The 16,815-nt window shown below is 44.8% G+C and overlaps 1 protein-coding gene across 4 annotated transcripts in view; it reads right to left on the bottom strand.

The window, feature by feature from the left end:
* The window catches only part of LOC146832794 (TGF-beta receptor type-1-like), a 1,867,988-nt gene that overhangs the window by 146,699 nt on the left and 1,704,474 nt on the right, over positions 1 to 16,815 (bottom strand). For all 4 annotated transcript variants that reach the window (XM_085606114.1, XM_085606113.1, XM_085606115.1 and 1 more), the window contains one exon: positions 11,069 to 11,199. In XM_085606114.1, coding sequence (XP_085462240.1) covers positions 11,069 to 11,199 — 131 coding nt within the window. The remainder of the gene's footprint in view (positions 1 to 11,068; positions 11,200 to 16,815) is intronic.

The following is a 16,815-nucleotide window of genomic DNA, read 5'->3' as shown; positions in this document are numbered from 1 at the left end:
TTCTTAACCCTATCTAGGTTTCGGGATGCAAAGCTTTCTCTGATGATCAGATTGCTGCAATTTTGTCAGGCCCGTCACTTTTTCCGGATTCCTCTCTTTCAAATAACACCTCAGCGAGGGAGTAATGGGATAAGTTGAGTAAAACTAAAAAACAGCAGGTGAGGGTAGCATTACATGGGGCCCTTATGACTGAATATTACCGGGCTGGTGCTGCCCCCGCGAGTCTGTTGGTAAGGATTGAGCCCCGAATTTTCCTGGAGGATAGGCAATTCCGGGTGGACTGGAGTTTTATCGCTAAAAATGCACCCGGGATTGGCTTATCCTAATTATTCAAACTGCTAAGAGACTGAGTGATGAGTTGTTAAAAGAAATTGTCGACCTAGAGGAGACTATAAAAAATTATACAACTATCGCTGATGCTAAAGAGCAGTTGCAGAGGATACAGGAGGACTTAGCAGATTACAAAAATTATATGGTAAATCAAAAGATCAAAGGACTCAGGAGGAACTTAGAGAGGTACTCTCATGAGTGGGCATTTCCTTACACTGAAGATAAGTATTATCAATCAGGAAGTGAACAGGCCCCAGTAAATCTACATCTTATGGGTGGACACCAGCAGACTAGACGGACCACACAGAACTGGACGTTTGACAACACGTCAAGCGAAGAGGAAGAAGGGTCCAATACAGTTGGTCAAGGAAGGGTTAGATTTAACCCCCAGGCACAGTCTAATCAGGATCTGGGAGCTTTATTGCGATCTTTTTTAGGCCAGGGCCAGCGGGGCAACAGAGGGGGAGGACCCAGGGGCAGAGGCAGAGCCAGGCAGAACCAGACACAAACATGGCAAATGTTCTCACCGCGCCTGACTTGCAGCCGGGGCAGGACTCCGAATTAAACAATATTGTGGTAAATCTCTCTGATTATCAGCTGACGAGAAGTGAGTTGGGTGTCCTTAATAAAGGCTTAGGGTTTGTGCCCACTCCGCATCACGATCCCTTCAAATGCAGGATGGAGATTCAAGAAGTCATGAGGAAAATAAAAATAAAAACATGTTTTGCCAATCAAGAACAGGACTCTCCCTCAATTTTCTCGTCTAATCTCCATTGTCCATCTCATTTCTGCCCACCTCATTCTTCATTGAGTCCTGAAGTTCTAGTCTTTGAGAAAAAAGTATTAGATGAGATCACAACCCTGGAAGAAGCAGAACAGCGTAAGACCTTTAATAATATGAGTAAGATCGATTGGCAGGCAGTTAAATCACTACAAGACAATGCGCTGATAACCATCAAATCTGCTGATAAGGGTGGGGCCATTGTACTAATGAATACTTGTGACTATGAAGCAGAAGTTTTGAGACTGTTACATGACAAGCGGAACTACCAGCCTCTGCCTAGGGATCCATCAGCTGAACTCTTGGGTATAATTACAACGATGGTGTCCCAGGCAAAAGAGAAAAAATGGATAACGAGTAAAGAAGCGGAGTTTTTGATTAATGTTAAAACCAGAACACCGGCATTTTACATTCTGCCCAAAATTCATAAGGCCCAACGGCCACCTCCAGGACGCCCGATAGTTTCTGGCATTGGTTCCTTGTTTGAACCTTTGTCGCAATTTGCTGACTTTTTTCTGAGAGAACCGGTGATTAAACAGGCATCTTATGTGCAAGACACTACCGATGTTCTGAATATGATTAATGATTTGGACTTTGACCCTTCGCAACAATTCTTGGTCACAATTGACATCGAGTCGTTATACACGAGTATACCCCAAGAGGCGACGCTGGTGGCAGCAGCTCGGGCTCTTGGGGCTCAGGAGTGGTTTTATGACACTCCCCAGTCATTTGTGCTGCAATGTGTAGAGTTGGCCCTGGCCCGTAACTTTTTTTTGTTATAAAAATGATTTATTTTTGCAAATATCGGGCACTTCAATGGGTGCAACTTTTCCGCCGAGTCTGGCCTGCATTTATGTAGGTCAGTTTGAGGAACATCATTTGTGCCAGTCCTCTAACCCCTTCCAGAGACATATTTGCCTCTGGAAGAGATATATTGACGATGTTCTTTGCATCTGGTCAGGACCTTTTCAGTTGCTCTGTGAATTTTTGGAGTGGTTGAATGGTCAAGATGAGTGCCTTAAGTTTACATGGAAGATAGATCGTGAGAGAGCCACTTATCTCAATCTTGATATTAGAGTACTTAATAACAAACTTAGTACTAGTGTACATCAAAAGCCCACTGATAAAAATTCATTACTTCACTATCAGTCTTTCCATCCGAGAGCCTTGAGGGATAATCTCCCGGTGGAGCAATTCCTCAGGTACCGTAGGAACTGCTCTTCGACTAATGAATTTTTACAACAATCTGAGAGCCTGACTGAAAAATTGGTTCAGCGAGCATACCCAAGCAAAATTGTCACCAGAGCTCGAAAGAGGGCCCAGAATACGCCTCGAGATGCCCTTCTCGAACGGAATAGTAAGGAATCTAAGGCTTGTCTACCAGTGGTATTAACGTTTGACCCCCTCTCTACTAAGATCCGTCAAGCAATAAGAAAACATTGGTCACTATTATCTACCAATGAATTCCAAATGCCACAACCCCGATTTGCGTTTAAACGTGCCCAGAATTTAAACGACAGATTGGTCCATACAAGACCGATGCAGAGTACTGTTAGTCACCCTCTTCCGTCAGGTCACCACCCATGTGGATGTTTTTCAGTTTGCGAGTTAACAAAAAAAACTACTGAACTTCAGTTGCTTGACGGGAAGACGTGGTACCTAAAGAAATTCAGTAACTGTAATTCTATAAATGTGATCTACAGACTGACCTGTCCTTGTGGACTGCACTATATAGGCTTGACCTCCCGCAAGGTTAAGGTCCGCGTTCAAGAACATCTCAGTACAATCAAGGCAGGGAAATTGACAACATGTCTGGTACAACACTATAAGGAACACTCACATCATCATAAAGCATTAAAGTGGGTGGTTCTGGAGAAAATAGTGGGTGATGTAAACAATATGGACCAAAGACTTGCTGTTAAGGAAGCACGCTGGAATTTTTCAGAGAAGGTCGACCAGATCGGCCTTAACGATCAGATTCAGTGGAATAAAATCAGTAGATGAGATGACGAGAGGCTGCGGTGTATGGTTAATATCATACCCATTGAGGGAGGTCTTTTCTACCTGGCACTAGCTTGGCATTAAAGGTTAATATCATACCCAAATGAGGGAGGTTGTTTGATATCGGACACCAATTTAGCATTATATGTAAAGAACCATTGTAGTACCTACCCTTTTATCTATTATGGGCTCGGTCTCCCCTGTTTGACTGTTTTTTCAGCATTATAGGGAGTTTAATATATGCCCTCTTGTATAAATTCTGGAGTAGGTTGACACCCTAGGATGACACCCGCAGCTTTTTAGTTCACCTTGAGGCTGGAGCGGGGTTTATATGACCTGGGATATGCTCAAATGAAATTTGTAAATATCCTTGTGACACTGTGGACGAGGTCTACTTACATGATATTATGTGGCCTTGGAGTAGTGTTTTAACGGCACGCTCTTTTCTCACAATTTCGATTACATTGCGCGGGGCACACCTTTTGACGTATTGTTGTGGGTTTACCACTCCAAGATGGCGCCCGTTTTGGGTCGAGCTTCCTTGAAGCCAGTGCGGGAGGTCACGTGATGACGTACGTTGTGCTGGTGAGCGTTCTCAATCTGTTTATAACGGCCCGCGGCGTTGTTTGGAGCTGCGGGTTGATTCACCGATCGGGATCTCCTTGAGAGCGGTAAGAGTGTGCGTGCTGAGGTTGACTGGCCACATGAGTAAGGAGGATTAGTCTTTGTATGGGGACCGAGAGATAGAGATGGAGGGTAACGACCATGTCGGTTTTGCCCCATGGACTTTGACTATACGATGGGGCGATACATTCCACCATCAGAAAGAAACTTGCAAGTTGCATGATTTTAAGGTGTCCTTGGGGTTGCTATGGGGATAATCACCAGTATTGAGAGACAGAGAAACTGCTTGAGAGTCTGTGAATGTTTGTGAGTGCCTCGAGTAAAGCTGAAATTGACGCTATCCTAATTATGGACCGGCACTTGATGGTGTTTGTAAATAGAGATTGTCGTTGACCTCTATGTATACTAGATGGGACATATGATTGATATTCCTTTTTCCACAGATAAATTAACTAGCAACATAAGTGCTGTTTTTTAGCGATAAAACGGTGTATATGACACACACCTCTAAGCAATAGTGGGAGCTGGTATGCGGGCCCGTAGCTCCTACTAGGTAAATATCGCAATGATTTGATACGGGCCACTTGTTAATCTAGGTGGCCATAAGCTTAATCCAAATGTGGACTGAAGAGAGCCTGGTGGTTTTTTAAAAAAAAATATCTTTAAATGTTTGTTTTTCCTTTTCTCCTTTGTTGTTTGTGTTTGTCAGTCACACTTTTTTTGTGATGTTAAATGTCCAGGGAGGTGACTGTTGACCTTGGTCGCCCTGATGAATTTGCCACAAGATAATTGGCAATGAAACATGTTGGCCGTCATCAAAGTGGTTTATAACATGCTGTGCTTTTAACTTGGTGCTGACTCTCAGTTTGGATTAAAAGTAACCAGGTGTTGTGAGTCTAATCCAATTTTAATGTGAGATATCTTGGATCTCACTATTTTCACAGGGTCTTTATTTTCAGCACTTCTTTCTTTACTGGACACATTACACGAATACATTTTCTCTATGGAGAAAGTTATCAATGATGACATAAACGTGGGCAAGCTGGTGAGAACCAACCAGTAGCTCCTCTGGTGGTGCGCACGTGAGATACTTTCTCCTTTCTCTCTACATTTTTTCTGAGCACATACAAACTAACAGTTGGGGGTATGTGTTCTTTTGAGTGGACTGACTGACTACGGTTTTGTGGTTCTCTTTTTTCCTGCTTTTTTTAAAAAAGGTGATGGGCACTGAGGATACGGCCAGATTATGCTATAATGGTAGCAGGCTGAGGTCTTAGATAAAAATATCTTCCCTCCTCGTTCCCCTTTAGATATATTTAAGCAAGTGCCTAAACCTGCCAGATCTTTGTTGGATTGATAGATATTGAGTGGGGGGTGGTCTGGCAGATTGTTTCCCTCTAAGGCTCCTTATTGAATTGACACTTTCCAGTGTAACAAACCCAATGAGACAAAGTATCAAACAGCAGTGACACCTTTGGAAGGAACAGAAATCAACTGCTAGTAATGGATTTGCATAGAACCGTCATAACATTGAATAGGAATGTTAAGAAACAAGTGGGGTGGATAGGGTGAGTAAGGTAGAGGGAATTATATGAGGGGACTGGTAGATAGAAGCGAGGTGGTTTTGAAAGAATGGGGCTTGAAGGGGGTGTAGATAGAAAGGAGGGGAAGTGACAATGCAGAAATGGGGGGAAGGAGTCAAGCGGGAGGAAAGTTAGGAGGACGGAAAAGAAACGTAAGAAGATAAGATTAAGCACATATAGAAAAAAAGGAAGTGTTAGAAATGGGGGTCTCTAGTTGGCAGTGGATGTCCAAGCAGGGACCCTTCTTTCTAGGTCAGAGGGAAGGGCTGCACCCCTTTGACAACCCATGCTCCACCCTGTGGTAACGTAGCACGAGCAGTTAGGCTAATCTCAGAGGCAGTGTGTTAAGCGTTTATGACCATACACAGTAATACAGTGAGGAACACTACTAAGGGACACAACACAGGTAGGTATCAAAAAATAGTTCTCTTTATATAGAGGCTTATCACAAGACCAAATAACGAGGAAACCACAATACTGTACAAAAATAATTCTCTCTGGATGGTGCAAAAATAGTTCCAATGGGGAATACAAAGCTCAGTTCAGGGCAATAGTCTCTGAGACCCTTTTTACTCAGAGTTCTGAGATGTTGTCAAATAATCCACAGAAAATGCCGCTCCGGCAGGTTAGCGATGTTTTTCCTCACGCTCTTGGTCGCAGCCGCTCGCTAACGGGGGTTAGCGACAATTTTTAGCCCGCAACTGGGCAGGGCGATGATCAGGCCAGCGAGCCCTCAGCGGCAGCGATGATTTTCCTGACGCTCCGTAGCTGTAGCGATGATTTTCGGGCCGCAAACGTGCGGGGCGATGATCAGGTCAGCGAGCCCTCAGCGGCAGCGATGCAACGATTTTCCTGACGCTCCGCGGCTGTAGCGATGATTTTCGGGCTGCAAACGTGCGGGGCGATGATCAGGCCAGCGAGCCCTCAGCGGCAGCGATGCGATGATTTTCTTGACGCTCCGTAGCTCTAGCGGTACTTTTTAGGCCCGCAAACGTGCGGGGAGATGATCAGGCCAGCGAGCTCTCAGGGGCAGTGAGGCGAGGCGATGATTTTCTTGATGCTCCTCGGCTGCAGCGGGTCGCTAACAGGCCTTAGCTACGAAAATGAAGTCTACTGGTCCTGAGACTTCAGTCAGGGCGCTAGATCTCTCTCTAGCCCTTGGGTGATTGCAGGTTCAAGATTAAAAAGTTCTCTTACAGCTCCTTTTCCCTCCTTTTTCCAGTCCAATGAAAACTACTGCAGGCCATTCCAGGGAACAGCACACAACACCAGGGCAGTCCTCTCCTGCAGCTTTCTTCAGTTCCACGGACTGAGGGTGGTCTTGAGATCCAGGGGCAATACCAATTGTAGGGGTTTCAACACATTTATTTATACCCCAAAAGTCTTTGTTCTCAGAAGCTACAAGTCACTGAACCCAGCCAGAACCAGTTCTGCCCAGTCCTGGAGCACTTTGTTTACCAGGCTGCATCCTTCCTTTCAGAGTGCAGGGCAGAGACATCAGACACACCACAGGAGTTGGAGCCAGCATTGTGGAGGGAAGGCACAGCCCTATTCAGGTCCCAGGTGCAACTCCTCCCACCCATCTAGATGCAGATCTCTCTATTCACCACTGGGACACCTCACCCTGTCTCCTGGAATTCCCCAGCCCTGTCACTCCAGAACCAGACAACCAATACACAAAACAGCAGAGCACACTGGAAGGCTTAGGCAAGAAAACACCTACTTTCTAAAAGTGTTTTTTTCAAACACAGAATATAAAAATAAACTTTACTAAAATATGTATTTTAATATTCTGAGCTCAGGCATACTAAATTCGTTTTCTACCATGTTCTGTGGGTCAGTTAGGACTATAGAATGTAATAGTCAAACTGCCCATTCTGGCCTATGGAGAACAGGTAGCCTTACAGTAGTGAAAAACGAAATTGGGTGTAATTCACTATCAGGACATGCTACCCACACCAAGGCATGTCTTACACATACAATGCACCCAACCATAGGGGTGACTTACATGATGCCAAGGTAACGTTCAGGGGCTGGGAAGTGGGTGCACTTCACAGCCAAGATGGCAGTTCTGGACTGCACACAGACTCTGCAATGGCAGGTCTGAGACACACTTTATAAGCTGCTTCTGTGGGTGGCGCAAACCAGCGCTGCAGGCCCAACAGCAGCATTTGGTTTACCAGCTCTGGGCACACACAGGCCACGCTACTAGGGACTAACAAGCAAACCAAATAAGCCAATCATGGATATACCAATTCAAATGTCATATTTACACAGGGAGAGCATATGCACTTTAGCACTGATCAGCAGTGGTAAAGTGCCCAGAGTCATAAAGCCAACAAAAACAGGTTAGAACAAATCCAGGAGGAAGGCAAAAAGCTTAGGGATGACCCTGCAAAAAGGGCCATTTCCAACAGGAAGGAGTAAGAAACCAAGGATAACAAGCATTTGCAATGCAATAGGTCTCGCATTCCCGAGATTTCGAGCTATTGCCATTAAAAAGACAATGCCTTTTATTTAGGTGTTTAAAAAACCTTCAATAATAAAAGGCATTGTCATTTACAATACCAATAGGTCAAAGTTTTGAAATTGCGATACCTATTGTATTGCAAATGCTTGTTTAATCTATAAGCACTATTTTTTTTAATGATTTTATCCTACTGCAGGCACAACATGCTTTCCTGCAACATTCAGCACGCCATGTACGCTTTCACTTTCCAAGCAGCTCGGGACAATGGCGGCTGCTTCTTTGAAATGAAATAGGTTTTGCATTTACAAGCGTTTGAGCTATTGGCAATGTAAATGACAATGTCTTTTATTTATGTGCAAAGTATCAAAACAGATAAATAAAAAGCATTGTCATTTACAATGCCAATAGCTCAAACTCTTGCAAATGCGAGATCTATTGCATTGCAAATGCTTGTTATATGTACACGCCAAAGAACTAAAACATTTATACATGACTGTTCTTTGGAAACTGCAACACTTGAAAAGTAATTGTGTCAAAAGTTAGAAGTCGAAGCTGAGTAAAGACAACTGCCGATTTCCCCTAAAAGATTAGCCATTTTGAAGCAGGATATTTTATGTGCAATTTTTATAGAAATAATGCGTAATCCCTAGGATACCTGACTAAAAAACAGTCAAAATCGAGTAATATGCTATGGATTAAAATTGACTATTTTACCCAAGCTGATAATATGCTATTTAATAACAAGCATTTGCAAAGCAATAGGTCTCACATTTACGAGATTTTGAGCTATTGCAATTGTAACAACAATGCCTTTTATTTATGTGTTTTTCTTAAAAACCAGGTAAATAAAGGGCATTGTCATAGCTTGAACTTTCACAAATGCGAGACCTATTGCAATTGCGTTAGGAGAGAGCGTGTCCTGCCTTTTCCTGGTGGCAAGGCAGGCAGGACAAAGCTCTTTGAGAAAATAGTGCTTGGAGGCTGTAATTAAAGCCTACCGAGCAACAACACACGTAACAGGGGGTGTCGCCAAGGGAGGTTACAAAATGGGAAAAGGTGGTACTAAGGAGGGACTACTAAGCCTATGGACTAATGAAAAGCCACCGTTTACAATGGACAATGACACAAGCCAATGAAAAAACTTGGCGGATAGTGGGTGGAGCTTTACGTCCATACCTTAATACAGCATTCCTTGCAGAGCAGCGCATGCGCTGCCCACGCTCGACAAGGAAGAGAAAGGAACGGTAGTGAGAGGAGTAATCAGGTGAAGGGATTAAATTCAGTAGAGGCATTGAGTTAATCGCAGGAAATTAGGGTTGTTGTAGAAATTAAGTTCATTATGGGAACTCAAATAACAGTTAAAGAGGAAGGTTTTTAGTTTCTTTCAGACACTGAACAGGTCTATTTTACTATGCATTTCAGCAGGAGGGGTGTTTCAGCGATTTGGAACTGCTCTGCAAAATAATTGCAACTGGGCAAATTGGATTTTCCGATTTGTGGATTCATGGCACCGCCAAATAGGGCCCTACTCCATTTTTCAAGCTACAGAAAGTGTGCGCTAGACTGCCATGCTGCAGAACGACGCTGTGTTATACCTCAGCCGAGCTATCCTGCCATCCTGACTTTAGTTCGCTGGTCAAGCAAGAGCGCTGAACCCATATCAATGTTATTGCTGAATTAGGAAGAACAATGTCAAGTACACTATGTTGGTTCCAGCCATATCTGAAGCTATATATGAGCCAAAGTCCACTTTTTTGATACTTCCGCAGCAACCCACTCATTTATTCCCAAAGTACCCAAAGGCTGGAGGAGCACCACCCCAATACATCCATCTGGATCCTGAGGATTAGAGACATTTAAGACTAGTTCCTGATGTGGTCATCTGGAACAATGCTGCAGATGAGTTCTTACTAGTAATACATACACTGTACAGAGATAACACCACCTTCCTTATGTGTTGGTTGAGTCTCTCCACGCTAAAGGAAGAGAGAGAATATGTGTATAAAGCCTTTTCACTAGGATATCCTTGAAGCTTCTTTCTTTTTGCGATTTCCCCTCGCATTTTTCCCAACCTCATGTTCAATGTGTTTTCTTTCATTTTACTTTTTAAAATATTTTTTTGGGGCATATATTGTCGATCAAAAATTGCAATTCAGATGCAATTAGTGCATATACCTTAACTTTAAAATGATGCGTTCTAACTTCTAAAGTTAGGAATGTCAGCCTGCTAGCATTGCGTGAGTTTGTAACTTACTACCTACGCAAATTAGTGTTTCCTTTCTTATTCTGCCTGCTCTTTTGGGAGGGGAGGGGGGTACTCGTATCTTCTGAGTGCATGGTGCTTATTAAGCATATTCTGTTAATTTGACTTTTTTCACATTCCTTTTCTTTCCTCGTTTCTTCCATTATCATTTTGTCCTTTCCTTTGCACTGTACATCACCCTTTCCTTTATTTTCTTTCATTTCCTTTCCTTTGTATTCAACCTGTAGGACTTCTGTTTGCTATTTTACTGCTTTTTCTCGTTGCTACTCCTACGCATTATTTGTCTATGTCTCAAATGAATGTCTCGCTCATACCTTCCTGTGCAGAGGACAGCAGTGTTTGAGATCAGAGTTGACATGTATTGGAAATGTGTTTTATAAAGCTCAGATCAACCCGGCTTTCTGCTCCTCCAACACAAACTTCCACTTCTTACTATAACGTGTGGAGGGGGTGATTAAACATGATGTACTTTCTTAAATGCTGGCTAGAATTCAAGCAATAGTCTGCACGGTGAGCTTCTATCAGAACAGGAACACTTGCTATATTTTTCTGATATCCTGGCCTTAAAACTGACCTGTTTCTAATCAAATCTGTATGATTATATGGTATGCCTCCTGGACATTTTAAGGTATATCACAGAATCTATTTGGCAAGCTAAAGGTTGAGTTGAACACTTGATCCTGTTACATTTAAAAAAATGTAAACAGTCATCTTGTTTTCACGTAAAAGCTTTTGTCTATCCGTGCTTTTAAGAGGGATATTGCTCGAAAGGCATCCTGTGATATTCTGTTGAAGGTAGGCAATGGGACTAAGTGCATAAAGCAATGTGGAGATTGGCATTTGGAGATTTAAGATTTTTGTGAAACAGGCATTTATAACTGTTAGAAACAGTGTTTTGGTACTTTAAAAAAATATACACCTACACTCGGAGCACGACAGAAGAAAGATGTAGTCAATACGGAAGTCAATGGTTCAACATTGCTTTTTTACCATTACAAATGTATACAAACACCCACCTCACAACTTTGCCATCTATTAGGAATATTGGGTCTTAGCCTTTGCTCACAAACAACTTTCCTCATTTCTTCGACACACGGATCCGACTGTACGAGATCATAGTAAGGTAACTGGTATTCTTCATGAATTCCTGCAAAGTAAAAGCATCTCTTGATTCAGCTGTCATATATAAAAAAAGAGAACGAATGAGCAAACAAATAAGTAATAAGTGAACGAGCATACATAAAGTGTGTAATATGGTCCAATGGTGACATCAAAGTGTCGATGGTATAATAAATCGCATGACAGAAGTCTGGGTGGTTTTTAAGTGGCATAGGAACCTCAAAATAGCTTTTCTGGGCTATCATGCACATGTTACCAATTATTTCTTATATTTCGTTTACTCTGGTGCAGTTAGCCTGTAAATGTGAATTTTAAGAGGGAAATGTTTATTGAAAACGGCGAGTAAAATACTATGCAATGCGGATTGGTGGTCTTGTAGTAAAAGGAGAAAACTTTTAAATATGGAGTTCAGAGTCTGAGTAAAAACATTTTGGATACTAACAAAAACACACTGAATGACTTTGGACAAGGACTAACGAATAAGTTATTTACCTTCAGTAATGCCTTATCTGCTAGAGACCAGATCTAGATGCAGATTCCTTACTTTTGAATTATCTCCAGGCACCAGATTGGATTCGGAAACCTTTCTACAGCTGTACTTCTCTGCGCGTCGGTAGAGCCTAACGAGCGATTCCTAGACAACATCGACCGCCGAATGTGAAGACAGAGCCCGTATAAGCCCTCCCTCGATGTGCTGATATCAGTTTCTTCTGGGTCTACTTCCCACTCTAAAACGCAGAGCCACTTCTAGAAACTGCTATGGAAACAGTGTGCCTAACAAGAACGTTCTTTCTGAAAAACGTTTATATTTATGTTGTCTTTTTTTATCATTGAAAGGCACAAGATGCATAGAAAGGATCTGGAAAGAAAATGAGAATCGGTTTGCAGAGCGAGAAGATGAGTGGGTCAGTAAGGAATCTACAGCTAGATCTTGTCTCTATCAGACAAGGAGTTACCAAAGGTAAGTAACTTATTCATCTAATAGAGATGTCTAGTTGTGGATTCCTTACCTTTGAATGAGATACCCACGCAATACCATTACCAGAGGGGACCGATCCCACAAAGCTCCTGACTAGGCTCTCCGGTCTGATATAAGAAAAAGAAGAGAAAGAGATCGGCTACCAGGAAGGGAGGTGAGGAAGAAGACATCCCACCAGCAACATTGTGTAAAACCCTGTAACATTTGATTATATACGTAATGCTTTTAAGTATTTTATTTTGTTTTGACCGCAAAATATCGTACTGGTACTCAATACGATTTAGTAACTCCAACATGGCGCTCGGTGAGAGCGATTTGAATATTAGCGTTACGCGCAGCCTATACGATTCTAGTCATTTTGTAGATACAGGTTACTATCGTCGCATACTATTGGCAGATAAATATACAGTGGTATTGCAGTGATTACTTTAGTACATACGTAAATCCGTCATATATTCGGCTGCCACGCAACATTGGCATGTACAAATAAAGTAGATTTGCGTTTTTTACCTAAATATAAATACCAGGCAGTTAATCGTTTGACTGTGAAGTAATCAGCTATAAATACTAAGGTATTCCATACGGTACAGCCGTTTTAACATGGCGCTTATTTATTGGGCTTATGAATTCACTCTAGAACGGTCCCTCCTTCATGACGTCGTTTAGGTGAGACAGTTGAGGGTTAGGGTATAATTGGTGAGACGTGCCGCATATAGCGTTTTGGATGAGATTTGGGTTCGGCGATGACGATGTCCGGACGTGTCGGGAGACGATGACCGGACGTTCGTGGGCGGACATTTTGCTCCAGTGCCAGCGCCGAGACGGATTGGACCTTCCTGCATCGGCGGTGATTCCGGTGGTGATCCTTGGATCAGCGACGCTCGTGGTTTCTTCCCAGCACCAGAGAAGGCCTGAGGACTGACCCCCATGATCCCTGCCAAGCAGCCAGCCAGTAAGTCGACCTGGTAAGCGCCATTTTCTATCCTTTGTGATAGATGGGCCCAGCTTTCTTGCTTTACTTATCTTGTATGCTGATTTTTCCTTGATTGCTTGCTTAATTTGGTCTGCTTGATTTTATAGCCGATTACAATGTATTATTTATGCGCTCTGCTTGATTGAATTTTAGTCAGATTGCAATTTGTCATTTATGCACTCTGCTTGATTGATTTTTATTCAGATTGCATTTTATCATTTATGCGCTCTGCTTGATTAATTAATTTTGCACTGCAGTTCATCATTTATGCGCCCTGCTTGATTGATTTTGTACTGAGATTCATCATTTATGCGCCCTGCTTGATTGCTTGAGTCTTTTTGCGCTCCGATTTTCGGCGGGAGACTCGCGGTCCGACCCGCTCCGCCCTCTCTCCCACTCCTCTAAGGTGCTGGGCCTGCGTCTCCCTGGCTTGACCAGGGCCAGGCTGCGCACCGCACTGGAGAGGGACTGAGAGTCTATACCCTGTGCAGCTGAACTCCAAAGCTCGGCCTTCACCCTCTGGTTCGCCCGGCTACCCAAGGCGCTCCACTGCACCCCCACCAAGCAGCACCAACCATGGAGGAAGACGTCACGGCTCAATCCGGCAACACCAAAGCGACATGGAATGGAAGACTAAGGCAAAGAGAGGACGTGACACGTGCCTGAACTCACCAGAAAAAGCAGCAAAGCTTGCCCGCGCACCCCCGCAAACAACGCAATTCCAACCTCAAACCGCTACCTGGTGCTCCAAAGTACCCAGGACAATGACGCCCACCCTCAGGACCACACGGCATCTGAACCCGGGACCTCTTCAGGCCCCACAAAGCGACTACGGATCCCTCCCATCATCCTGAAGAACTTAGCCACCCACAAGGACCTCGTGGAGCTACTGGAGGAACACTGCACCTCCACCTTCACAATCAAGCCCCGGCAGGACCACGCCAAGAACTTGCTCACCACACCGGAGGACTACAGGAGCGTGACCAGCATGATTACAGAGCAGAAAATGGAGTACCACACCTTTTCACTGACCGCTGCAAAAGCCCAGCGCTTTGTAATACGGGGGCTCCCAGCAAACGCATCCCTTGGGCACATCACTCAGGACTTATCGGAACTTGGACTTCCAGTCATAAATATAACGCAGATCGCCTCTCCAGCGGACAAGAACAAGAAGTTTCCCCTCTTTGTGGTAACCCTGTCGGCAAGCAAGGAAGGGAAGCCAGCAGACCTCTCAGCAGTCACACGGCTCTGCAGTTGCACCGTCACCACAGAAGCACCTAGAGGGAAACGAGGACCGGTCATGTGCTACAACTGCCAGCGCTTGGGGCACACCTCTGCTTTCTGCCACAAGAAGCCAAAGTGCGTACGCTGTGGAGGCGAGCACACCTCTAACCAATGCACTAGGAACCGAGAAACCGAACCAGCAATATGTGCTAACTGCACAGAACCTCACCCAGCAAGCTATCGCGGCTGTCCTTACCTGCAGAAGGCAAAGAGGATGGACCGTGCAAACCACCCCAACCACAAAAGACTTCCCCACACTCAACTGCAACAGACTAGGGACAAAGGAAGACTTACAAACCCGCATTGGCACACAGGATCCCAACTGGCAATCCAACCTACAGCCATAGCGACACGCGTGTGGATGGAAGAACATACGCAGAAGTAACAGGACCCAAACAGGACAGCCCACCACCACCAACTGCCCCAGCACCATCCTGTGAAATGGACTCAGCAATCAACTGGCAGGAACTCATCACGAAGATTGCGAAAACAGTCGCAGACATGAACATCCACCCTTTGGTGACAATGGTGGCGAATCTCATTGCCGGACTTTTCCACGGTGAAGAAAACACCCGCAATGGCAGCAAAATCTAAAGGAAACTCCCTCTTCTTGATGTGGAATGCTAACAGCATTCATAAGAAAACTGCAGAACTCCTGCACCTGATGGAAACCATGGATGTGAGTATAGCGCTTATCTCCGAGACCCATCTCCAAGGAAACCAGAAGCTCAATTTAGCAAACTACAGGGTGTACCGCACAGATCGCACCACCGGAGCCAAGGGCGGAGGAACAGCGGTGATTGTCAGCACAAAAGTGAAGCACCACGAGATCTCACTACCACCAGTGGGGAGCATTGAAGCAACTGGCATACAGATCCAGACATCTGCAGGCCCCCTACGGCTGATTGCCGCCTACTCACCCCCAGGCAAGCTAAGCCCGAAGGACTTGGATGCTTTATTGGACCCCCGCATCCCAGCATAATTGGCAGAGACCTAAATGCCAAGCACCAGTGCTGGAACTCTCGCGCGGTAAACAGCAAAGGACACGCTCTACTTGCCCACTCAAAGAAGGAGGACTTTGTAGTGGCTGGCCCAACTCAACCAACACACTATCCAGGCACTGCACTGCATAAACCGGACGTTCTGGACATCGTCGTCATGAAGAATCTCTCCCAGTCTATGGAGCTGGAAACCTTAACTGCACTGACGTCCGACCACAACCCAGTGTTGATCACAGTTGGTGACGTGCTTGAAGACCAGCAACAGGGCACCAGACACAACTACAAGAAGTCAGACTGGAGCATATACAAGAGTAGCCTGGAGGAGACACTGATCCCTGGCCCCCTACGCTGCATTGAAGACATTGACCAGGCGGTTCACCACTTCACAGCTGCAGTCCACACTGCCATCGAGCGCAGCGTTCCCGAGCAGAAACTCCAACGCTGCTCTATCTACGACCTCCCGAAGGGCATCAAGCAGTCGATTGCTGACAAGAACAGAGCCCGCAGAGAGTGGCAAAGGAATCGCACCACCGACCTGCTGAAGAAGTACAATGAGCTGACAAGACAGCTGAAGATGCAAATAAGCCAGCACAGAGGTGAAAAGTGGGAAGCAGCTACAGCTAACTTAAAGGACGCGGACAACTCTCTCTGGAGAGTGACCCGACGCTTGACTGGGAAGAAGGAACCAAACCCACCGATATAAGGGAAGACTCACTTGGCATGCAGCAACAGGGACAAGGCTGAGGTCTTCGCTGACACGTTGGAGGCATCCTTCAGGCCTAACCAGGCAAGCAAACTGGCAGCAGAAGTCGAGCAAGAGGTCGCTAAGCACCACCGGGAGCACCCACCAGAAACAGAAGCTGCAAACATTGAGGAATGCTCCACAGGCGAGTTACTGGCCCTGGTAAAGACACAAAAAAACGGCAAGGCTCCAGGAAAGGACAGAATAGCCAACCAAGCCATCAAGATGCTCCCAGATGCCGCAGTGGATCACCTTGCTGAGATATTCAACGCGTGTATGCAGCACCAGTATTTCCCTAATGCCTGGAAAGAAGCAAGAGTCATCGTATTCCCCAAGGCTGGGAAACCACTATGAGATCCGGCAAATTACCGCCCTATAAGTCTGCTATCTGGCCTATCAAAGCTCTTCGAAGAAGTTATACTTGCCTGTCTTGTGGACTTTGCGACAAGCGAAAACCTCCTCGCCAAAGAACAGTTTGGGTTCCGGAAAGACCACTCAACCAATCACCAACTCCTCAGAGTTGTGGACATCATCAGCCATGGATTCAACATCAACAAGTCTACTGGAGTAGTCTTTCTGGATGTAGCCAAAGCATTCGACCGAGTATGGCATGAGGGACTGCTTTACAAACTTATCAAGCTCAAGTTTCCAAGCTACCTGATTAA

This window comes from Triturus cristatus, chromosome 5_1 (assembly GCF_964204655.1).
Source record: "Triturus cristatus chromosome 5_1, aTriCri1.1, whole genome shotgun sequence".
Taxonomy (NCBI): domain Eukaryota; kingdom Metazoa; phylum Chordata; class Amphibia; order Caudata; family Salamandridae; genus Triturus; species Triturus cristatus.
This window is presented reverse-complemented; position numbering and strand designations above follow the sequence as displayed.